At 28.0% G+C, this 27,437-nt stretch overlaps 1 protein-coding gene across 3 annotated transcripts; it reads right to left on the reverse strand.

Moving 5' to 3' along the window:
* Positions 1-324: 324 nt before the first annotated feature.
* On the reverse strand, positions 325-27,437 carry LOC118067190 (GATA-binding factor A-like). Of its 3 annotated transcripts, none has more exons than XM_035083810.1 (6): positions 26,764-27,437; positions 5,840-6,086; positions 5,416-5,660; positions 2,166-2,338; positions 1,043-1,328; positions 325-733 (listed from the first exon to the last, which is right to left on the reverse strand). In XM_035083810.1, the coding sequence occupies exons 2-6, from the start codon at positions 6,055-6,057 to the stop codon at positions 507-509; spliced, it is 1,149 nt and encodes a 382-aa protein (XP_034939701.1). In that variant the 5' UTR covers positions 6,058-6,086; positions 26,764-27,437; the 3' UTR covers positions 325-506. The 3 variants fall into 3 exon arrangements, with proteins under 3 accessions (XP_034939701.1, XP_034939700.1, XP_034939699.1); XM_035083809.1 differs by having other exon boundaries at positions 333-838; positions 1,043-1,313; XM_035083808.1 differs by having other exon boundaries at positions 334-838.

Consider the following 27,437-nt stretch of genomic DNA (forward strand, 5'->3'; position numbering starts at 1 on the left):
ATTATTGCAACTAAGTACATAAAAGAAATAAAAAATTTTCATGATTTTTGTACACTATTAATTTAATGTTTATTATTTAATAATATTTTCTTACATTTATTTCATTTTTTTTTTAGTAAATACTGAAAAAAACATGATACTCTTGATATTTAGTTATATTTACAAGTGCGATGTAAGTCTGTTTAATAATACATAACATAATGATAGCATAATGACAAATTTTGTATCATAAAAAAAAGATTAAATAATAAAGTTTACTTAAAGTAAAATTATGTACTAATTAGATAAATTTATGGGTTAGTACATAGTAATTATAAATTTTTTTTTTATTCAAAGTATTTACAAAAACGACAACGATTAAAATTAAATTATTAACTTTTAATTTTTAATTAAAAGGTGTTTTACATGAAGATAGTATGGCGTGTGCAAAAAATATAACTTAAATATCACACATCGAGTACTCAATTTTAGTACATAAATCATTGATTAGCATTATCTATAATTTTCTAAGTAGAAGCAAGCAATTTAGCAGCAGTAGCTACATGATGTTGGTGATGATAAGTGTCCTGAGCATTGTAATAATTTTGGGGCTGTTGATGTTCACTGGTAGGAGTATCTAATTGATGAGGATGTTGATAATAAGAAGAATATGTTTGTCCAACTAAACCATCACAACTTCGTGGCTCTGTCTTTACTGCTGGTACTCCACCAGTTGCTAATAGTGATGTATGACCTAGATACACTGGTCTATCAGTTGATATTGATGATGAGGATGATGAAGATGAAGATGATGATGACTTTGCTGACTCTATTTGATGCTGTTGACTATTTTTTAAATCTAGAAATTATTTAGAAAATAGTTTGCTACAAATTCCTTATTTAAATCTAGATACAATTGAATTTATTCAAAAGAAAGAATGAAAAATTTATTTAAAGTCTATTTATCAGATCTTTTAAAATTTATTCTTTGTATAAAAGTCTTTTAACATTGATAATGATTTTCTTTTAATTTAATTAAAGAAATGATTGAATAAATTATTACCATTTGATGGCGATGAATTGGTAGAAGTGGAAGTCTCATGTTCATGTCCGGAAGATGTTCGAGACGCATTAGTTTCCGGTGTCTTTTTCGGTTTGCGTTTACGTGTTTGTATTCCGTCTTTACGCATGGCTAAAGGTCGGTTTACTCCGTGTAATTTAAAATAAAGACCACATGCATTACAAACTGGTTCCCCTTCATTGTTACGCCTCCAAAGAGTTGTAGTGCGTGTACCACAATTGGTGCAGCAAAGTCCAAGTCGTCTGGTCGCCGTCTGGAATTCGGAAATCTGTTCCATTGCCAATTACGGTTGTCGATCGGTGATAAATAATTGTAGTAAATCGTATAAATATAACGAAAAGAAGCCAGATAATAAACAATGTACCATTTTCCATATTTTTTTTATCTCAATCTTTTGTTTTCTTTACGCAATTACTAAACATTGTAACATTAATGCATGATCAATATTTCACTACTACAAATAATACACTGTCTTGTTCGAGTCATTGAAAACAACCGCAAATTCATTGCTTCAAGGAGCCGCATAATTTCACACATCATGGAGTTTTCTTTCATTTAAATGCTGTATGTTGTAAACATTTTTTATAGCCTTGGAGGAGTGTAAAAGATGTTTGCAATTTATTTAAATAAAAGAAGACGTCAGAATGTTAATATTTTTAAATGCTCTAACCTCTGCATATTTGCAAGCAATTTAAAATATTTTTAATAATTTTTTTTTTTTGTATTTAATTAATTATTAATAACAATCAATGAACTATTAGGTGGTCCAAATATAAATCCTCCATGTCGAAAAATTATTTTTTTATTTAAATCAAATTAATAATCATGTCGCACTCATATATTCGCCTTTGTTATTCACGATTTGCTGCCAACGATTGCGAGCTTGCTATTTCTGTAAAACCCCAGTCTAAATGTTTCTAAAATATTTTTATAATTTCTTGAAAGTTTGATCGCAATGGCGGATTTATATTTGGACAACCTAATATTATTTATATTATTAATATCTGCTTCTTTCACCGTTATTAGGGAGAATAAAAAAAAAAGTTTTGCGAAAAATAGTAATAAAAGATGTGTAATGTTTGTAGAAATATATTTTAATACTTACAAGGCGTTTGGATGGTTTTATAAGAGGCCTATTCATGCCATTCATCTTGTGATAGAGCCCACAAGCATTGCACAAATAATGTCCAGTACCGTCGCGTCGCCATAATGGGGTGGAAATTGCACCGCAATTAACGCACTCGCGTCCCTCGGCGAACTGAAAGTCCATCGCCGTATCTGCAACACATAAATTAAACAACGGCTTTAATGTAATCTAGATTCCTTTGATGGAACTCGCCGCTTTATACAGAATTTAAATTACTATTTTATTTAATCACTTTTAGTTGGATTAAAAATTTGTTAAGTTATATGAAGGTTTGGAAATATATCCTTTAATGAATTCGTTTCCAACAGCTCGAAAGTATTCTAAACGTTCATTTTATTTTGGAATTATTAAATTATTTGTACAAATCGTTGATTGTAATGAATATTGAGTAATTGAATAGAAAATTTTTCAACATTTTTTAAGCCAATAAATAATTAATTATTGATTAAATGCTTTAAAAAATGCACACAGAAAAAACACGAGCTCGAATTTTAGCAAAATTTGTAAGAATTAAATAAAAATTGAACTCCAAAAAGAAATATGAAGTTTTTTATAGCAATAAATGAGAAATTATTATGAAAATTTACTATTCTAGACTGTAATTATTTGGATGTCACAGTTTTTATTAAGTATATATTAAAAATTAATTTCTGCATTGAATTAATCAATTAAAAACTATATGATTATTGGAAAAATATAATTTATTTTAGCGAAGCAAAACAATAGAAATACTTCTTAAGAGATTGTCAATATGAACATATCCGGTATACTAAGATATACTTTTAGTTTCATGAATTATTAAAAGTAGTTATGAAGAAATGATGTTTTTCAGACAATTTTTACAAACTCGTGTTAATTTAGTGTATTAATTTCGTCATTTTAATATCTACTTTGTAAAAATATAACATGTGGATTTCAAAAATTAATGTTCACTCAATCGTAATTTTTCTAAAAAGCTTTGAAATTTTTAATAAAAACTTAAACTGTTTCTAGATTACTAAAAGCCTACTAACTTTTGTGTTGAGGTAGTTATCCAGCGAGAGCGATTACTTAAAAATTTTTTTAAACCGCATCATTTTTATAGAATAACAAAAAATGAACATTTTTTTCCTCTGAACAAAAAAGATCTGACATCTAGAAATGAAGATATTTGCAATGGAAGATTGCGATTTTACCATGCAGTCTAAAGGTGGAAGGTAACTCGTGATAGTTTTTCAATAAATATTCCAAAACAGAATTTACGATTACGTTTAAAAAAAATCATAAAATTAATGAATATGTAATTAATGCTTCAGTGAAATTTCATACAATTTTGACGTTCAGTTATTGAACAAAAAATTATTAAAATTAATTATCCGACAACAAATGGAAGAATAGTAATGTGGTGGTACATACATATAAGTAATGTCGATGTATTGGTACATGTCTGTACAAAGAATTGTTTCAAATTGTAGAAAAAAAATTATTAATAATACTTTCCAAATATTATTGAATATTATTTATTTCACATTATAAATAATTTCTGAATATAACTTCACAGAAGTTTAGATATTTTTTTTTATATATAATTAATTCTATTCGACTGGGGCACAATGAATTTTGATAACTACCTTAACTCCATTTTTATGATGAATTTTTGAGTAAAAAATGTCAGAATTTTTTTCAAGCAGCCATCAAAAAAATACTTAATGGTAGTTTATATATGTTTATATATAACAATCAAATTATTTTTTTAATTAGAAAAAATAAAGCTTAATAACAAAAAAGGAATGAATGGAGGGATCTGAATATAACTTCATAGAAGTTTGGATATTTTTTTTCATATATAATTAATTCTATTCGACTGGGGCATAATGAATTTTGATACAAACTCTCGGGAGATAACTACCTTAATTTCAATTAATAATTACATAAATTTCTCGTTCGTTTTTTTCCCGTGTATGTTTCAGTAAATTCTGCCATCTAGGTAGAAGTGAGTGATCTACTATGAAGCATGCTCGATTGATAACTCAGTAAAAGTTATTTTGGAAGAAAATATTTAAAAATAGACAGGAATTTGAAAAAAGTCAATAAGTAAAATAGTCCACTTTGAGTGATCATTAATTTTTTAATCTCAAAAATACTTGAAATTTATCAGGAAGCAAGATAGAGTTGATTACTTGAATAACCAAGTGGTAATATTTCACGGTCATCTGGTAATTTTGATCTAAATAAGATTGACTTCTGCGAGAAGTCTATAGTTACACGGTTTCTGGGTTCAAAACATAAATGAGTATCATGTGTGTTTTTAAGTGCACCTAAACTTCGTTAAGCTGCATCGGGAAACACTCGAGAAATCTTACAAAGATGCCGCTATCACTTATTTCTTTTTTTTTCTTTTTTAGTGCACATGGCCTATGCGATTAACTGCTTCTGCTTATTGTAAGAAAAAATTATTTTCACATCATTTTTGTAACCAACTACATCATTATTTATTTTTCTCTCTACAATTTTTATTATTTATTACATAAATTTCATTTTATTAAGACTTGAGAATTTTTATGAGACTGATTGACTTGAAAGTAAACTTGTCGTTACTAAAAAATTTTATTTTTATTCAATCGAAAAAAAATACAAGTTTAAATTGGATTAAAGTTTACATGTAATATCCTGAATAACTGGATGCTCTTTAGAGTCTTTATTAATGTGAACTAAGCAGTTTGCAATTTTATAGAAAACCGAAAAAATTCATAGAGCTAAACGGCATCACCCTTTTCTCTAGTCTAGTCAACTTGTTTGTCTATCTTTCTCTCAACGAACCCGCATTCAAGATAACATTTCCCCCCCGTAGTGAAGTTGATAAGTAATCGCACCGTAGGAAATTGCACGATATCTTATCGTCCGCGTAGTGCAAGTAGTCCACTACTTTTGTTTTTCTATATCACAGTTCTCCTTTGCATATATATATATATATATATACATATTGCAATGGCTAGATGATGCTATATAATATTTACATACACACTACTTAGCCATACATACTGAAAAAAAAAGAGCTTAGCATTCTCTAAAAATAAAACTTCGATTGTAATTTAAAAATTAGTAGCTCTAGCATTATAATATTACAGTCATTGCCTTATATGAATTGAAGATGATCACAAATACTCCTGTTTATAATTAAGACTTGAGTTTTAAGAAACATGGTAGCATAAAAAAAAAAGATTCTCACCATAAGGGGAAGCACGTTGAAAGCTAGCACTGTCATATGCTCTCCAAGAAGACATCATAGCAACATTTTGAGCATAAAATGGAGACGCTAGTGTAGAATGTGGATGTCCAGTGTGAGGATGACCAGCATGAGGATGTGCATGTCCTCCATGAGCTCCCATTCCTGCCGTCGATCCTCCAGTGTGTCCAGCAAGAGCATGGTGAGCATAAGTATCGACACTGTGTTGCCATGATGTCGTTTTTTCCCTTAAAATTGAATCACAAGATAAAACGGCGATCAAATTTATAGACCAGAAATAGAACAGAAAAGTTGTCGAGATAATTTCTATCGGTAATGGCACTCAATATAAACAGTTATGACCGGTATTATATTCTATTCATCACCGTATTAGTTGTAATAAAAAATAAATAGGGTAAATAGATACCATGCGGGCGAGGCGGAACTAGGAAATGAGTGATACTGCGCCGTAGCTGCTGATGGAATTGCAGGTCTCGATGAAGGAACGTATACAGGAGTTTGAAGCTGTTGATTATGTTGTTGTTGCTGCTGTTGCTGTTGTTGTTGCTGTTGCTGCTGTTGTTGGGATTGAGTTTGGTAGTCGGTTCCCGTGCCGTAACCACCACTTCCGCTCCCGTGGAACATCCCGAGAGCTGTTACGGCATTTGCTGTGGCTAAAAAATATATAAACCAAACAATTTTATTAGACAAACAAGCTCATTAAATTATTAAGCATAACAGAAAAAAATCGACTCCAAAAAAAATTTTTTTGGAGTAAAGATAGTTTTTTTTAATCATTTTCGATTAATTTTAGCATCAATGAACTTAGATTAATGTTTAGCTAACAGGTTATTTGGAAAAAAAATTTTTTACGACTTTGAATAGCTTTGGAGTAAAATATTTTGATTACGCTGGAAAAAAATACTACTTTTGGATCGAGAATCATTTCATTTTTAATAGAAATATTCTTAGATAAAAAATATATAGAGTATTTGTACATATAAAAAAATATATATTTTATTTCAAAAATATATTAAGGTATAATTTTTCGGGCAAATCTTGTATAAAATCAAATATAAAAAAATATAATTATATTTATTATTTCTAAAAGGTGTCTTTTCCTGAAAAGCTTAGACCTTTATAAATACATAACCAAAATTAATAACTTATGCGAATAATTTTTAGAGCATCAAAAGCTTATATATTTACTTATTTTCAAATTATATTAACATATAATATTAAACTACAACATTGGGCGAAATTTTCGCACGGGTCAGTTAGTTAAACATATTTATGTACACTGCAAATTGCAGTGTTTTAATTTAAAACACTAAAAGTGTTTTAAAATGATGTCACCCATTTGATTAACATTGCAGTCACTTTTAATACATTGGAAAGTGTTTAAAAAGTGACTACAATGTTAATCAAATGGTTGATGTCATTTTAAAACATTTTAAGTGCATCAAAATAAAACACTTACTAATTAAAGATTTGCAGTGTAGTCAATTATATAATTATAGATGTTTTTATATTAAATTATACAAGATTTGGCCGAATAATAATATTTTCATATATTTTGGAAATAAAATATATTTTTCCATATAAGTGCATCCAGAAAACATTAATAAATGTACTACATAACAAAAATGAAAATAAAGTCATGGTAGAATGATGATGGAATCAAAGTACACTAATGACTACAAAAACTTTTCCTGCAAGTACATTATATGCAAGTTAATTGCACCAGTTTGGCAATTGTTAGTCATAATTATTAAATAGTAATTACTTATCAAAAATAAATGTCATGATGACGGTTATTTTGCGGTATGGTTATTATTTATATATTTAAATCATAATTTTTTGAGTATGTTTTTGATTCTTCTGAGCAGTCTCCAGCAGAAATGCCTTCATCCTGCCATCATTGTTATAATCCTATTTTCATCCATGTTATGCAGTACATTAATTATCATTTTCTCGTTGCAAATACTTCATATTTTTTATCTGAGAATATTATGATCAAGAATGAAATGATCTTTGATCTAAAAATACTGTTTTTTCAGGGATATAATCAAAATATTTACATGAATTGGCAAATGAAAAGACCAAAACTAGATTTTTAAGGAAGCCTTATTTAATTCCGCAATCCTCTGATCGCATTAAATTTATAAACACCATCAAAATAATTGAAACAAAAAAGAAACATTGAAATGAAATAAATTCTCCATATTCCTCATTTCCACGTTCGACATTAAAGTGAGAATAAATATTTGAATTGCGAGATATTTTCACGTAAAGTAGCGTGAATATTTGATTCTAATCAACTAATAAAAAACAACAGATAATAAATGGTTATCAGTGTGGAATGAAATTATGAATTTATACGACATATTCATTTATTAATAAACATTTATTATGGATTAACATTTTCACCATGAGATCATAATATCTTGAGTTCACATCATCAAGTACAGTATTACAACCGCCATGGTCGAACGTTCGGCCAATCCAACTGCATCCCAATGTTATTTATTGCCCCATCAGGGAGAGAAACTCACAAGTTATACAGAGGGACAGAATGAGATAGAATGGGAAGCTACAAGAGATGGGAAGAAAAAGCAAGTGAACACAAAGAAAATAAAAAAGCAAACTCGTCTCCACCTCCGTTGGCTATTGCTTGTGAACCGAGGATAGCGGCCATCGCGGCCACGAATACCAACTACGTGTAGGCGGGACCAACGTTCCCCTTAAACTTCTTCGAGATTCACAATTATTTGCAAACATTTTCACATAAATTCACCATTTGTGCATCTACATGCATACATAAGTACACACTAATTCACGATATTTTATACATAAGAAAATAAAATAATATTTTCCTAAAAAAAATCAATGTACTCTTATTACTTGATTTGTCAATCTATTTTATTTATCATCTTTGATTCTCACGCTCAAAGGTTTAACTGTAAGTTTAATTTACATTTAAAACAAATTAAACATTATTTATTAATTAGTTGATATTTTCGAAATTTTTAATTCCCTTCAAAGCTAGACATACAAATTAATGAATAGGTACATAAACTCTTCTGATTTCTCTAATCCAGTAATGCCGGTTTTATCGTGTCTCACCTGCAAGTTTAAACAACGATAGTTAACTTATACATGTGCAACAAGTAATCAATGACTTAGTTTCCATGCTACTCCATGATACATTCATTTACAATTGTAATTATTTATCTAACTCAAATATAACAACTAATGAGTTGTCTTTTCTTTCTTGCCATCACCACTAGTCTTTTTGGAGTCAAATTATTTCTTTCATTATCACGGAATTATTTTTTTAACCCTCTTCATATTATTTTTAATGATACCTATTATTTCATTATCCCATGATAAACTAGATGTTTATTTGTGTAATTGTTTATTTTTATCAACAACTACTGATAAACTTGTGAATCAGGTTCTACTTACAGGCGTATTTTTATGAAGAAAGATTTATATATATGTGTGTGGATAAAAAATAATTAGAAAATATTTTCTAAAATGCACTGAATTATTTACCAGTGTCATAAATCAAGTGAATGTACGAGAAGAAAATAGAACAGATCAACATTAAAAAAAAAAAGACTCTTCCCACAATTTGGTTGACAATAATTACGACATTTTCCAGGGTTTGGTGGAGACTCAAAGTAGCGGCGCCAGAAACACTCCTGTTTTTGGCGCCGACTGGTCCCATCTTTGGTCAGATTAGTGAGGCTGTAGTATCAAGAAGAGGATCATCAACAAGAGAAAGACCAAGGTATAACTTAGGGATTTATAACTAATTTAACTAACTGGTATACACCTCTATACCTTCATTTTCAACTAAAAACTCTTCTATCAAAGTTTTCTCCAAAAATTGAAGATTTAGAGTCAGGTAAAACGAGTCGAGTAAAATAGAGACAAGAGAGAAAACTTTTAGACCAAGTGGAAGACATTAAACGCATCTTAAATATCCATTTAATGTAGTCAAACGAGCATCTTTTAGGATCTATGGGTTTATTGATCCTTTGAAAGGAGAATGTAAAAGAAGACTCATCACTTGAAAATAAAACTCGATAGCACTAATGGAATATTTTTGTTATATATCTCAATACATTTATGTTATTTACGTTTTTTTTACATTACTTCATATTTTTAGTTTAATCTTTCCAAATGAATACATAAATAAATAAACCGTAAAACACTAGTAAATTGGTTATTTAACAATAAATTTTTATTAAACATCAATTATTATTTTTTTCTCTCTCTTTTTTTTCAATATTTATCAAATGAATTAGCTAAGCCACCTATTTCTCTTAATCTTTGAGCTATTATATATACGTCAAGATGTATGTGTATATGTAATACTAAGAGATTATTCCAATAGGATGGCCAGAACTTCGACTAAGGCGCCACGGCGCCGATCTTGTAGAAGGGTTTTCTTGTAGGCCTCAAATATTCACTAATGCTTCCAGACCCACACGTATTAGGTCGCCATACATATATCCCCCTGCACATTCTGACTCTGTCGAGCATTCTCTTCTTTTTGGTACTCTTTATATCATTACCGTTAAATCAAAAATTTTATTGATCATATCAAGGCTCTCCGTTAATTAAACATTCCTCTTATCAAATAAATAATTTATTAACAGAACTACCGTTAGTGAAAAGTGCAATACAAATTGAACAAAACATTAATGGAGGCAAAGAAAAATTATGTTTTAATGATAACATTATTAATCATAATTAGTTAAAAATATATTACGAAATGGTTACGAGGTGACTAGAAAGGGTTCAAACTTGATAAATAAAGTCAGAATATTAAACAGCTATAATAGAAATTCTCGACAATAAATTTGTGATAATTTATCGATCTACTTTTTGATAAAAATAATTGTGACTTATTTATTGGCTGTAATAAAATCAGTTTGCCAAAGTAAGTGATCTAAAAGGATATATCAAATCCTTGTACACTTATGATTACCTCAATATAATATTATGTTTAATAATAGTTTTATTTTATTTGAAATATTTATTCCAATTACTCGAGAAAAGTGAATAGTATAATGGCTTCAACTTTATAGGAATTTTATTATAATAAAAAAAAAATATTTATACCTTACGCTCTACCATAGAATATATTTTATATTAATTATAATAAATTAATTTAATCAACGGTATTTCTAAGAATATTTGATTTAATTGAAATAATTATTCTATACTCCAACTGGTACTGTTAAAAACTTATTTATATTTTTTAAATGACTTTTAAATATTTTTTTCGGTTTATCAGAGAAATCAATTTAACACAATTATAATGATAAAAAAAATTACACTGATATTTTTCAAAAGTTTAGTCATTTATTTATTGAAAAATGGTTTGAAATTAATAAATTTATTTAAAGTCTTATGAATAAAAAATGTTGCTGTGAAAAATTGATAAAAATTATTTGGTAATAAATAGGTAAAGATAAATTTAATGGGTAACTGAATTAATAAAAAAAAAATATTTAGCATTAGGGTAGAATGGAGTGATAATAAATAGCATCATGATGGCAAAGGGGCTAAAATTGGTCTCAAGAAGAATAAGTTTTCGAATTTAAATTCTAAAATATGTCGGACATACTCTAATTTATAGAGTAATTATTTTTATTTAATAGATCTCATCATGTAGAATACTAAATTATCGCTAATTACATGTTCCCATTAGATATTATAAAAGATGTATGTGTATATAATATAAATACATGTATCCGACGGGTGCAAGTATAAAGACGCAAAGGAATGGTAATGGTAATCCGAAACCAAGATGCAAACATGAGATAAAGTTGAGATCTGAGAGAAGAGTAGTAGTATTATATTATATTCTCAGCAAGTTTTCGGCACGCGCCTCTTTCTCTTTCATATACATTCTCATGTCACATATCTTCATATCCTACCGTTTATCTTTTTATCTAAACTCAAGATCTCTATTTGATTATCAATTAAATGAAGATTCAATTCTAAACACACCAAATATTCTTTTCCCTAGTGTCGGTACGGTCAATTATCATGAGACAATCATCAACTTCTTTTGCATACATTATACAACAGAAACTTGAAATAGATTTGTCAATGTTCACAGTTAATTCTGATAAAATTTATCATCTGGATCATTTTTCATACACTAGGGAAAAAGTGGAGCATATCAAGTCAAAAATCACTTGGATCAAGTTAATAAGTTATTGGTTCTGCATTTAAGATAAGCGAACATTTATTTGATTAAAATTAGTTCAATCAATATCTTGGAAGTTTTTCAAAACTACTGTGATATGATGGTAGCAAGGGAACATATATTTTATCATAGGTTGACAACCTTCCCTCATTTTGTTCATCAGGTTGATAACCAGCATGTTAGTTTCTGTTAAGTAGGTTCAGGAAAGTCAAACATTAAATGTATACCACAGAAGGTTGCTTTTAAAAGTCAGTGTACTGGTGGTAACTAGGTGGTTCTTGGTCTTCTTGAACCTAGCAGATTGATGATAAAATTTAGAATATAAAATTACATCAAAAGCTGATAACGTCTGCTTATTTTGTTCATCCAGTTGTTGGAGATCATGCTAGCTGATGCTAAGCTATTCCAAAAAAGTAGCGCAGTTGTGAAAAATCAAAGTTAGCTCAACATTGTATTACATAAAATTCAAAATGAATTGAGTTTATTGAACTTTAATAATTTTTATTACTTCATCATATATTTATTTTTCTTTGAATTCAGTCATAATGTTAAAGATCTAGCTTTTTCCACATATAAGTATTCATTCCAAGTGCTTGAATGATAAATTCATACAATTATTCATTTTCCATCAAGTAACACTTATTGAATAAATGATTTACTAGGTGATAATATTTTTGTTCACAGCCCACACTCTGTAAATTTTTTCTGCATGGTAATAACTGAGAATACGAAATTTTTGCGATGTTGTTGAATGCTACTTGATGACAAACACATCAGAGAATGAAATTTTTCTATGTAAATAAAAACATATATTACATTAATCTGATTTAAAATTTAAATGAAAACTTCTTGAAAGGATATCCTTCAAAGTAAACCCTTTATGTTTTTGAATGTAAACCCCGTAAATCATTGTTATCAATAATTATTCATAATATCATTTTTCTATCCTACTTTTTCTTAAAAAAAAAAAAAATTGACAATCCACCCTTAAATGACTTATTAAGGTAAACGTGCATAATTTCAAGATATGTACACAAGTGTTCCTAATGTTTATTTTATATCATGACATACATATATTTAATAAAAAATTTTTCAAAGGCGTTTTATTATCAATTTTACGTAGGTAACTCTATCGCCCTTCGTGTCAATATATTTGATACTACTCTGCATTTAAATTTATTTAATAACCAAAGTCTATATCTATATAATTAACGCAAATGATAACAATAATAATATTATCAAGTATAACAACAGTAATGCTGTTAGTGTGTAAAAAAAAAAAAAAATAAATCATACAGTTGTATTTAGGTCAAAGTTAACTTCTGTCTCCTTAAACACTTTGGCATGTAGACTTATTCACTTTTCAAATTTATTACACATCAAAAAGCAAAGTAATTTTTCTTCAGCTATTATAGTTCATCTCTCTTTCTCACTCGTTTATACTGTCAACTACGCGTAGTCTACTGGCAATACTGATAATTTATTATCTATCTACCATGCGACATTATAATAATTTATTGCGCGCTATTGATGACAGGAACATGAACTGTTCCGATTTAGCTGATATATATATACGTAGATGCATTTTTTATAATAAAAGTAATAGCAATAAAATGTAGTGAATAATTAATAAGCTTACAGTAAAAATTTGTTTGAGCTTAATTATTACTTTATTATTTATATATTTATTATTCTTGATATTTATTCATTTCTCTGATTGAGGTAAATCAGATGGAATAAAACAAACATTTGTTTCAACAAAGGTGTTACTCATAATTAAATATATGATATCTCAATAAACTTCATTATTAACGACAATTATGTGTTTTAAATATTTTCTTTCACGGCACTTGAAAGAAAATATTTTCGTTGTACAAAAAATGTTAATTTAATTAATAAGGAGAATTTAAAATATTCGTAAATAAAATATTTTATTGAATTTAAAGAAATGTATTTTGATAATTGGATCGAGATTATGATAACCTGAGTTAAAATATAACACCTATTTTTATCCTAAGACTATCCTTTCTGAAGGTTTAACTTAAGATGAACAAATCCTAATTAAAGTCTAATTAAACTCATGCTAATTTTATCCTATCTTCATCCTAATTTTATTTTTCTTTTGCCTTAGCTTTATCCTACTTTTATTTCATACTTTTCCTGGTTTCAATCTAATTTCATTTGAGATTCGAGTAATTTTATTTTAATAAAAACATTATCATTCATAATTATTTATTTTATTTCAATTTCAATTGAGCTGTCCATCAGCATTGACATCATATGTATTATTAAAACAAGTATGACTGTAATGGGAGTTATTATAATATTGACCATGTTCATATTTGAAAGAGCAGTTTCATTTAATTTATTATTAGGTTGTAACAAATCATTTAAAACAATTCAATTTGTAATAAATATAATTTTTGGAAAATTAATCCATTATATGAATCGTGACCTTATTCCAACTACTTCCATAAGTACTTCTAGATATAAGCAGATCAATTTATGAGGTTGAAATCAGGCTATTCTGTCTATATCCTAATTTTTACCAACTTCAGAAGGATAAAAAAATTATTAGGATTAGAAGGTTAAAATTAGGCTTTATCGTCCTAATTTTTATCTACTCAAAAAATGAAACAGAATAGGACTAGGATAAAAAGAGGTTGAATGTAGGATAGAAAGGATGGAAATATAGTATGAAAAGAATGAATTTAGGTGTTATATTTTGACTCGAGAAGTTTAAATATAAGTGACATTAGACTAATTTTTATCTTCTGAGACACTACAAATCTTAAAAAAAATTAATCAGTTCAATGAAACATTAGAATACACTAACAATTAGATAAATTTATTTAAAATAATTGAGCACAATAAAAATGTGTAATCAACAAAATGCATTTTTAAATGAATTATTTGAAGAACAATTAAAACTGAATTTATAAAAATGTTATCATGTAAATTCCAAACAAATATTTTATTGCAACTATCCAAAATTTTGATTTTATTAATTAAAAAAGAAAACTATCACTTCTTCACAGTAAATTTCTTTTTAAGTGTGCTTATGAAATATAATTATACAGATTATTTTTAAAAATTTAATTAAATTAAATTGCAAAGATTCAGTCAATGCAATTTACTTTGTACTTAATAAATAAATTACTCTTTTTTACAGCAAATAATTGTTGTTATTATTCTTAAAAATATTTTAAGGTACTTTCCCACATGTCGGGTATTAAATTATCCAGAATGCATTGAGAAAACCGCGGCACCCGGTTTGCCTACTTACGCCTACTTTACATGAAATGAACGGTCGATCGAGTTTGTGAACATTCTTGGTGTGGGCCACGACGAGCAGCAAATATCTTAAGATAAATTTCGTTCAAAATATTTAATTTTCAATTATTTATCTTCTGTGACATGACTGAGACTCCACCAAACCTCAACTTCATATTTAGAGTTTTCATTTTCTATGTCACGTCCACGTGGATGAGTTGAATGAGGAACTTGAAATATTTTTATTGTCTCTGTCTAGATAACTAAAATATCTGAAAAAATATTGATGTATTAATGAAAATAATCACAATAGTAATAATAATTAATAAACTAGTTATCGTTAGTTTGCATGTGCAAGACTGTTTGCTTATTTATTTCATTTTACTCGATCTCGTCGTTGTGAACGCAATTTAGTTCATTTGATAGTATCAGACGATGATTTTTTTCCCTTTTTCCTCCATTTATACCACTTAATTCTTCCACCACGTCATCTACATTTTTTAATCAGTCTCGAATTAATGAGATTATTCCATTGAAAATATTTCCACAAGATCTTGTCTTTCTTATGTATAGTGTTTTGCTATTGATTTTTCAGATCGCGTGTCATGAAATCGTAAACCCATAAAAGGTAAAGAACAAAAACTATAAAAAATATATATACATATATATATACATGCATACATATATATATATATATATATATATATATATCGATACAGACTTCCGGTTTGTGTTTAGGTAAAAAACACGACTTTCCAATAATGCTCGGCTCCAAAAGTCATCGTCAAAAAAGCCATCTGCTTCTCCTCTCATTTCTACCTCAAGTTACTTCGACAGGTATATGAATTGCCTCTTCTCATTTCAGTTGCTCATTTTTTTTTTCTATCTTCACGCAATATCTAAATTTTATTCTTCAACTCAGCAGCTGTTAAAAAATTTTGTTTTATTCACTTATTATCATTAACATAAAATTATTTATATTATTTTCAATTAAATCTTTGCGACAGCTTTGTTTGCCATTACGAAACAGCTCTTGATGTGTTTGATGATATCAATAAATTATTACTGATGAAATAATGTACATGTACATACATTACTACGAATATAAAATCAAGATACTTGTGTATATTGTGATTAGATAAAATATCTTATTTTTTGTTACTTTAAATAGCGAAGGGTACAGATTTATTTTTTCGCTCTCGAAAACTTCTGTAGAAGGGAAGTTAATTTTTACGGCGCCGGCGCTCAATACAATGCGTCTTGGGGTAGCGAATCGCCAGGGAATCGAAAATAGGCGTAATTATAATATAAAACTTGCCGCGCCTTGTCGCCCGGTGTGTCACGCCTTGACTTGGTCTCCGTGTCCACTTCTCCAGAGAACAACGTCTCTGCTCGCCGCTTCTCCGTAGTTCTCAGATTCGTACATTTGTATTTAATTTCTTTTCTCACTCCAACTCCCTTGATGTTCATTCCAAAAAAATCCCCTCAATCCTTGCTGAGAATAATTTCAAAAAAATCCTCATCCCCAACAAATCCCTGATTAATGAATAGTCGAGAGTAAAAATGTGATGACAAGTAAATGTGGTTTTTAATGCAAAACAATCAAGTTGAGAACCTCTAGAAAACGATCGACCAAGTATCATCGTCGTCTTCATATACAACCACGCATTTTTGCGTCTCTCACATGTATATACATCCCTTGAGAGGACTGACCAGCGATCAGCGACCATCAGTGCATTAGCGTTAGCTCGAGTTAGTAACCAAGCAAATAGTCATTTCTTTTTCGACTGGAGGGATAAGACCGCTGTCGCGAATCTTGTTCGTTCACTGGCTGAAATATTGTTGCGCACCATATTATATAGATGCACATGTATGTCTTGGAAGAAATAATATTATAGTACATACACAGATAGAGTGAATATGTATAGATATATATGTATATAAATATAAAGTGACCCCCATAATGGTAATTGGTAATAAGCTCTTTAGAGAAAAATAAAAACAAAAATAATGAAACTAGCTCGGTAGAACGACCGGTTCTACTGTGGCGATGGCGCTCGTTATGATCTGATTAATCCGAAATAATTCACAAGTATCAGACATATAAGACTATTATACATATGCGTGTCTTCGGAGCTTGGGGGTTAGTATGAACGCGGATGCAGTTCTGCCGGTTATGCTCGGTTATGCTTGTCAAGACAGCAAGAAGGAAGTTTTCAAGCAACTTATACAGACACCAATAAGGCAAGTTGAATCGCAGTTAGATAGCTAAAAGATTTTCGATCTCGCGGTCAAGTTGGTCAGAATCTAAAATGCAAACAGCCAACTCCCTATAGACAACCGGTCACTAGCTGGATAACAGGAGCTAGCTATAAATCCTCGGGATAACGGCCTCCCTATTATAAGAAAGGGATCTCGCCCCAGGATTTGCTTCTATGTTGCTTTCCAATTAACTCCCAGTCACAGTTATGTTTATTTCATTTTCTTTCTTTTATATTATCATTTCTATATTGACACCTTTATTCAGTCATATAGAATATAGGCACTGATACAAGTGATTTGTAATAGTTAGAAAATTATATCTCAACTATTAAACATACCTTTGTTGTGATACAAAAAATATTTTTTAACAGTTAATAAATCTTCTTAATTATTAAGGAATAAAATATAACAAATATAAATCATATTTTATTGTGGATTATATGGTTTTGTTTTAAATAAAATGACATAACATTCGAATGAAGTTAGGATTTGGTTTTATTTCATGCATATTTATATTAATGAAAGATGTACATAAGGCAAACTTATGTTTATTAATTTTTAAAAAATATTTATTCACGATAAAATGAGATTTGTTTATTATAAAACCACTAACGTGTTCATAACTAAGGATTTTTTATTGTCATGAAATATTTATTAATAATTAATAAATCGTTTTTTAACATTTATAAATCCCTTGTATCAGTGCTCAACTAATATTTTTCATTTATTGCTACCGCTGTTATTATTATTATTATTATTATGTGTTAATTATTTGTACATAAAATACTTCTAATAAATTTCATTTTAATTGTCGTTATTGTTATTATTATTATCGTGATTGAATTAAAATAGATCATTTATTATTTATTCATCATTTTATCAGGTGGAGAAAAATTTTCAAATTTTTTTTTTTTTTATTATGTAATTTGAATTCTAATTTAAAATCGATAAAAATTGAATGAAGTAAAAAAAAAAATATTTAGAATGAAATGGACTTTACATATTAACTGTAGGATTTAAAAAGATATTTATTTTCAATTTATTTATTATATTTACTTTTTACTTATTTGTTTGTCTTATGTAGAGATGTTGCCGATCTTGATCCTCAAAACCGGTCGCGCACACGATCTTGAAATCGTCGTCGTGCGACTCGACTCAAAACCCGTAATTATAAATCTTGAGTAACGGCCCGCGGATTTTGCACGCGAATCTGAACGACATATCTTTTCATTAATTTTATTTTTACGTATTGAGAAGAAAAAAAAATTTTTTTCTTTTTCCTCCAATGAGTTCATATCATTTCAATTAGTAATCCATAAGTTTCTATTGGTTTCTAAGTCTGTCTAGCAATAAAAAGACAAGAAAAAAAATAATAATGAAAGCAGTGCAATAAAAAGAGATAGAAAATGTTAGAAAAGAATGGTTGTAGGTGAAGTAGTATTTATAATTGGTCCTGATCAGTGTAGCATATCGAATATTGAAATACTAAAATTGTAGGTAAATGTCTGATACCGATCTGGATTAATCACTTTATTAATCTCTGATGTCGCTGGCGTGTGTGAGTGAATAAGAAAAATAAGCTTCTGAGTTGAATAAAAATTTAATAAACTGACGAAAAATAGATAATAAATAAACAAATAATAATAATAATAATCGTATAGATTAAAATGATTTTATTGTAGATTATATCTCGGGATTCTCTCGAACTTGATCTCACAACAAGCTAAGTTGCAGTCTTATCGCCTGGTGGTCGATACTATACTATAACGGATGGATTCGCTCGAGTGCGTTTCGAAATATACACTCACACATGCTAAACTCTCATTGTATGCATATATGTATGTATATTTATTTTTATTTATTTATTTTTTTAATTATTTATTTATATAATTACTTGAATTTTACTCTTTTTCGAAATTCATTTTCTTTCGATTATAAAACAACTCTTCGTGTCAAAAACATCAGCTTAAGACTTCTTAAGTCTTGCAAATTTTATACCGTTAATCCGCCAACTCTTACGCAATATCACTTTGAAAATTTTTCACTTCGATTAATTAATTTACTTTAAAAAAATATACATTCATTTTATGTCATCATTAACTAAGGATAGAGACAGCATGGAATTTTTGTTGATGTCAATTTGTATAGAAATGATTTTTTTTTTCTTTGTTAACAACATTTAGTAATAAAGTATAAACTATATTATTAATGAATAAAATTAATTAAAAATAAAAGAAAAAATATTTTGTTAAAATGAAATGATTTTATGAACAAGTTTGTTATTAATTTTGAATGAAAAAATAAATAAGTAGAAATTTAATGTAATATTTGAAATCATTTATCATGTTATCAAATAAACTTAAAATTCAATTAAATCCAAGTTATATCAGTCCACGTCGTTTGCACTCTCATAAACGTCGTCGTTTTTAATTTAGGAATAATTACTGCAAATTCTTTACCCATAAATCGGGATGTTAAAAAAACGATATATTTCTCACTGAATAAAATTCATATTTACATTTATTTTTAATTTATGTTCTCAAGGAAATGTATCCACACCTACTATCGATGTTAGTTATGATATTGTCCTGCACTATGTACACAAGTAATATAATGTAATATTGGCAAAAGGTGAATATGGCATTTCGTTGAACTTATTCCTTTATTTATAAATAAAATATCTCTAATATTAAATCTCCATATGTATACACGGTATTGCCAGGGAAACAATTTATAAAAACTTGCAACAAATGTGAGCTGCATAATGGTGTGGTGATAATTTTATAGTAATTAGTACGTTGCAATAATTTAGACCAAGTTAGAAATAATAGCCTTGCAATCAGAATATCTAATCTATTTTAATTTGTCAAACGTTGATGCCTAAATGAGAATTAATTTGATATTTATAAATATTTATTATTATTTATTGCTTATAATTAAATTTTATGTACATAACATTACCTGGACATATAAGAATAGTTCATGTACATGAAGGTTTGAAGATAATCAAGGTATTAATGTGCGTATAACTCTGAGTGGTAATTAACTAAAATATGTGCATCAGCTACTGCTGTAAAGTTATTTAAAAGATTTTTCTTTTTTACGCTCTCGCGAGTCTGGGGAATTTTCTTCATGGAATCAAAGATCAGGGTGTAAAATTTATATTTTTAAATAATCATTTTACTTGATTATACCATTAGTAACAATTACTTGAGATAATTATCACTGTCTTTTTACTTCATTTACTATAAACCTTTTTTTTATGCAAAGCTGTTTGATTATTTAAAAGGTCTAAATCTGTCATAGGAATTTCTCATTTGAAAATCTCTAACATACAAGTCAGGATGAAGGTAAGAATGGAATTCTTCTAACATACCTTTGATTCAATTTTATTTTTACTCCAAATGTTTGAATCTTACTTGAACAATTAAGATTAACAGACGACTATTAATTGGAGTGATTGTCATCAGAGTTGTTATCTTACTAGATACTTTTCTATCTTTTTTTTTATAGCAATATTATGATAAGGCAGGAAACAATTTTTTTTAGAAGTATAAAAATATGTTCAATGTCTAGAATCTAAAGAATTTGCAGTCAACAGTCGTATTGAGTACTCCAAAATAAATTAATTAATTTAATAATATTTTTATAGAATAACAAAAAATGAACATTTTTTTCCTTTGAACAAAAAAGATCTGACATCTAGAAATGAAGATATTTGCAATGAAAGATTGCGATTTTACCAAGCAGTCTAATGGTGGAAGGTAACTCGTGATAGTTTTTCAATAAATATTCCAAAACGGAAGTTACGATTACGTTTAAAAAAAATCATAAAATTAATTAATATGTAATTAATGCTTCAGTGAAATTTCATACAATTTTGACGTTCAGTTATTGAACATAAAATTATTAAAACTAATTATCCGACAACAAATGGAAGAATAGTAATGTGGTGGTACATACATATAAGTAATGTCGATGTATTGGTACATGTCTGTACAAAGAATTGTTTCAAATTGTAGAAAAAAAATTATTGATAATACTTTCTAGATATTATTGAATATTAATTATATCATATTATAAATAATTTCTGAATATAACTTCACAGAAGTTTAGATATTTTTTTTTATATATAATTAATTCTATTCGACTGGGGCACAATGAATTTTGATAACTACCTTAACTCCATTTTTATGATGAATTTTTGAGTAAAAAATGTCAGAATTTTTTTCAAGCAGCCGTCAAAAAAATACTTAATGGTAGTTTATATATGTTTATATATAACAATCAAATTATTTTTTTAATTAGAAAAAATAAAGCTTAATAACAAAAAAGGATGAATTTTTGTGTTATTAAAGAGAGACTCTAAAGCAAAGTATTTAAATCAAAAAAAAATATCGAATGATAAGCGATTGATGGCAAGTAATGAGACAAACTAAAGAAAAGTAAAAGGATTATGACAAATCTCAAGAAGGAGGATTATTTTATTACAATTATCCGAAGTAAGGTGTTTGCATTGGCCTAGTGTCTAGGCTGGTGTAGTTGGCAGTTTAAAATTAATTATCCAGTCGCCGCCAATATAACGGGTCTTTAGCCGGCTGCAAGTTAACCTGCATGTATATAACTAACATTTCATTAAACTATATCTGTACACATGAGTTCACATTTCACGCCTGTATGATATGCATTATAGATGTAATAATGTATACGTACACTAGTTAAAATAACACCACCAAGATTCGATGTCAAGCTCCCAGACATCATGATTTTATCAGATTTTATTGTGAATTTACAGTTGCTGATCTCACTGATCTGCAGTATTTCTGATGTTAGTTTTTACTGATAATCATCCGTGAAACGTTTGATTTTATATCCCATGTTAATGTGCGTATATACAATCAAAAGAAGTTTTTTAAGTGTATGCTAATAATCATTTCAGACTTCAATTAAATGCTGTACTAAATATCGACGTTTTTATTATTAAAAGCTACTGTTGTTACTAAAAATCATTCTATTATTTATATTACTTATTTATCAACACGTTATTTGATCATTAAATTGAGATACATTATAGCTTAAGTCACAATATCAAATGCCAGTTGAATTCATAATATCTTAGATACTTTACACACATTAAATAATTCATTTATTTTTATAACATTTACTGTGTATTCATACACATACATTCAGTGTATATTTTCAGTGAATATATCATTTTAGAATTTTTTTTTTTCGCTTAAAGAAATAAACTTTCCATTTTAATACAATGTCTGTCGATGAAAACAAATTATTTAATAATTAAAATGAAAGAATTTGATGAATAAATAGTAAATATGCCATGGCTAACTAATTTTTATCTTCATAGGTACCTATATAAAGGTGAATCTATGAGCTCATTATTCGTATTTCAAATAAGATTTTTATCTGGATTTTATTAACACAAGGATTTAAAGTCTTGTAGTAAAAGTGTAATAGTTTGAATACAATTTCGAAGAGAGAGAGAGAGAGAAACAAAAACAAAAAAAGTAACATACATTAAAAGAAATGTATGTAGAGATTTACCCGAGTATTGATACAGAGGTGAGAGGTAGTTATTTGTGAGTTCTATGGTCAGGAGGACAGCATAGATCAGACATGCAGAAAGGATATCGGGGCACACTCACGTGGGCGCATCTCGCGGCTTCCAGACCCACGAGGGGCCTCGAGGTGTTGATATAATTTATGAGACTGTGAAAAAGAGACAGAAACAGCAGGAATAGAAAGGTCGAGACGTCGCTTTCAAACCGGTATACGAAAAGTCCATGAGACATTATTTGTGCTTATATTTCATGTTTTAAATCTTTGAAATTTTAAAAAGCCTCCAGTTACCTTTTTTTTTCTTCTCTTTTACTCAATTAAACCTTTTGGTTTCCATTACACTGTTACTTTAAGTCATTAGACTCACTCGATTATTTATTTATTTGATGTTCTAAATATTTTACTTTGTTAAATAAAGAAAAAATAATAATTGTTTTTATATATTAACATTAAGTGTCAGTGGAATATTTTAAGAATGTTATTGCGATTGATTTTAATGGAAAAATTCTACAAATTCTAGTTACTTAGTAAAATGGTGATTCGATTTTAGAAGAAAAATTTTCCCTCATTTTCATCAGGGTAAAACAAGCTCCACAGGTTTCAAGAGTATATATAATATGTAACAGTAGTATGGGCTCGTAAGCTTCAGAATAATCCAACAAGTTATCCGGAGTAAAAAAAAATAAATATTTTTCTCAATTTGCGAATCAAATAAATTGCGACAATTACACGCGTCGGCTCTGATCTCTTACCTTTATACTGAAACACTTAATGCGACACTCGCATTCAATGTTATTTAAAAGACTCACAGCTAAACGATCTTGCAAATGGCTTCAACGTGTGTTATAACTGTCAACGTAAGTCTGCCAGTTACCTTTAGGGTGTACGCATGGGCTTTTACATATCATCATACAATAAACATTATGAATACTGAATAAAATTAAATCAAGAAGAATTTCATTAAAAATAATAATAAAAGTCAATGAACTTGAAACAAAACATACATTGGAAAAATTATATACTAAATTATCGTGGATTTTTTATGACTGTGGGGAAAGAAAAGTTGGCTGCAACATGAGGTGATGAAATTTTTGTCGATTTTAAACAATAGTCGTTGATTCATGAGAAGAAAGTGGTATCTCATGATCAACAATACACTTGGGAATGGAAATTTATTTTGTAACATTTACTTATATCATTTTTCAACACTCTAGAAAATTATTCATATTTAATTAATAAAAAATTATTTTAATATTAACAACGACATTGAAATGTATTATTTAAAGGGAAACAGTTGATTATTTTTGGAGTTGAAGGACTAGAAAATTTAAAAATTGTTTTAAATCAAAATCTATCTAGATTAATTAATTTTTCTGTTACATTAAAAGAAAAAAATGCTGCCAAATGACATTATATAATTGACTTAAGTATTATTTATTTAACAGAAATAATATCTTAATTGTCGACCATCATGTTTAAACATCAGTTCAGTTGACAATGTTTTTGAAAAATTTTTAACATTCTTATCAGTGAAACTTATTGGCAAGTAATTTCAAGCATATCCGATAAGATTAATGGTAGGATAGATTTTGAAAATTATGATAAAAATGTTGGCGAAAATATTATTTTTATTTCACTTTAAACAGATTATTTAAATAACTTAATTGATGACTATTCAGTGGATCAATCGAGTAAGCATCTTTTTTTGCAGCTACCCTAGTAAAAAAAAAAAAAACCAGCGAGAAACAGAAGAAAATGTAAAAGTAAAAAATATCTATAAAATTACTCTTAGTGTTTTAATAGTCGAATCTCCATCGACTTTTTAAGTCTCTCTTGTAGGACATGTTCGTGTCACTGGCAAAAGATCGAGCCGGCGGTAGAATTCGCGTCATCATTCCACTAGTTTCCGTCGGACACGCGACCCTCCATTAATTTACTTTCATTCTAACCAATTTAGTCGTGCTGAGACCACTCAGAAATTTAACATCTACATTTTTTTTTTTTTTTCGTCACATTTATTTATTTTTTACTCATTTTCATTTTTCAATCTTTTTATTCAGTTATATTTTAACCACCTTTGCTTTTCAAGTTGACTTAAAAAAGCAATTATTTAGTCTTCTGAATGAAATGTTTATATATATTGGAAAGTATAAAATATCTCATAAATATTTGATTCAACTAATTATATCTATGCGAGATGGGACAAAAGATTGAGATCTAAAGTGACTCATGGAATGATCGAATGAGAAATAAATGAGAAAAAAAGGTAATAAAACAAAATAAAAATCAGAGGGCGGAAAGATTTGACCGTCAGTGACGACGGGCGACAACTAATTAGGCCTAAAAACTTTCAAGGTGGCTTTCACATCGCCGGTTCAGCTAGGCTTCCAATCACATCAATCGTTCTCAACTTATACAGCTCTTAAGTGTCTTCCGATATATATTATGCTACTTGTCCTTCAATTTGTGTAAAAAAAAAATTTTTAAATACCCATTGTTTATAACCGAAAAAAATTCATAAATAACTTATAGAGCCTTTTAGAAAAATCTCTTCTCCAGTTGATATTTATTTTAATCTCTAAATAAGTCATGTGTGATAGGAATCATTAAAATAGGCTAAGAAGATTGCCTCCAATCTTCTCTCCCTGATATTGTTTATTTTTTTTTCTATTCGTGTATTTTTTTTAACAATGCTGAAGTATATATGTTTATACTAAAATAGATTTTGTAGTCGAAATTTAACCCCTGAATTTTTTTATAAAATTTAATTAATTTTTATCTAATTATTTATTTATATAAAAAAACCTCTTTTAAACATCATTTTTCAAGTATTTATTTTGAGTTGAAAATATTTTTATTGATCATAAATTAATTTATTGGAGTAATAAATCGTATTTACCGCCAATTTTATTGTCCAATAAATATTTAGATATAAAAATATTTACTCATGTGTTGTAAAAAAAAAAATACAAATAATTGTTCATTACATTTTATATAAAATAAAACATGTAATAAATTAATTTATCTTCAATCTTGATGTGGAAAAAATAATTATTATTAAAAAACTAATTTATCAACAATGTTATCCTTCATTTGCTACTTATATGAAATCCAACTTTCGGTTTTAAAAATGTAAAATGACATGTGAGAAGGTAATATATGATGGTAATGGAATATTATCAATCATTAATGCGATAAAATTATCTCTATGTTTCACTGATTGTTCAATTTCCGCCCTCAGTTGATTAGACGTATTGTGTTAAAACGATTATACAAGACGGAAAAACGAAATGTATGTAGTAATAGAACACCCGCATAAAATATTCTAAATGACTTTAAAACCATTTATTTATTGTCATTTCAAACAAATGGCAAATTTACTGGCAGAAAAATTAGAACAATATTTTTTCAATGAACCTTTGTTGTAAAAATTCAAACAATCAGTCTTCTTGTAGGTGTTAGAGCATCGTAAAATATGTAAACAAATAGGTGCACAAATAAACTAAAATAAGAAACTTAATATAAAACGTGGAGATAATATTGTATTATTGTTTCACTCTACATGATATAGTATGTAGTAAAAGAAAAATGAATAAGAACATATGTATAATTTCACAACAATGATTCAATTTTATCATATCAGCAAGCCTACACAATAAATATATATACATATATATATATATATATATAAATAAAGTATACAATATTTTAGGATTAAAAAAAAACCCTAGACAGGAAAGAAGTGTCTTAAAAATTAATTCATGGGTTCAATAAAAGGAAATAATCTTTAAAATCAAAATCTAAGTCATCAAAACGAAGAAACATGCGTAACAATGGCTGCCGGTATTGTCATAAAAAATATCAACTGCTAATAATATTAATATTAACAATTGAAAATAATTTTAGCAATTAATTGAATTTTATTTAATAGAAAGCTCTAAAAGGGAGAGGCTTGAAAATAAATTCTACTTTGAAAGATAAATAATAAATAGGTTGGAAATACTTACTTTCAATCAGTCAAATACTTTCATCTTCTTCAAGAGTAATATATACAAAAAGCCGCAATGAAGTTTTTATTCGAAGTAGTGTGTATAAATTATAATAATCAATATGAATAAGAAACTGAGCACGTAAAAAAAATACTATAATTAATTTCTGCGATCAGTTATTAAAAGTCCACTCTGTTAATAATATTCGCTGCCTAGTCTATTTATATATCTTATTTAATACATACAAAAGTTATTATATATATTAATTAATTAACAAAAAGACTGCAGGAATTATTTTCCAACAGAAAATATTGAAGTATTGTTTATTTGACTCCAAAAAAAAAGAAAAAAAAATAGCACTCTTTGTAACCCACTAATTAATTTTTTTGCACAAGTTCATGTCTCTTTAGCACAATTAATAGTGTCAATTATTTAAATTAAAGGCACTTCAAATTCACTGATCTTCGTAGACATCAACAAATATGTCAATTGGAGGACCGGAGCAGACTTTGATGTTGATTAGTAGTGAAAATAGAGCACTGTTATTTTGAATGAATATTTGTAGACATAAATAAATAACTAACTGATAATAAAAAGGTGATTAGATGGATGCAACTGAATAAAAATGTCTAAAAAGATGAATTAAAAACACACTAGTAGTATCCGTAAGACAACGTAGTGCAGTCGATGAC

This window comes from Chelonus insularis, unplaced genomic scaffold (genome assembly GCF_013357705.1).
Source record: "Chelonus insularis isolate UGA/USDA-ARS -01 unplaced genomic scaffold, ASM1335770v1 contig_36_pilon, whole genome shotgun sequence".
In the NCBI taxonomy this organism is placed as follows: domain Eukaryota; kingdom Metazoa; phylum Arthropoda; class Insecta; order Hymenoptera; family Braconidae; genus Chelonus; species Chelonus insularis.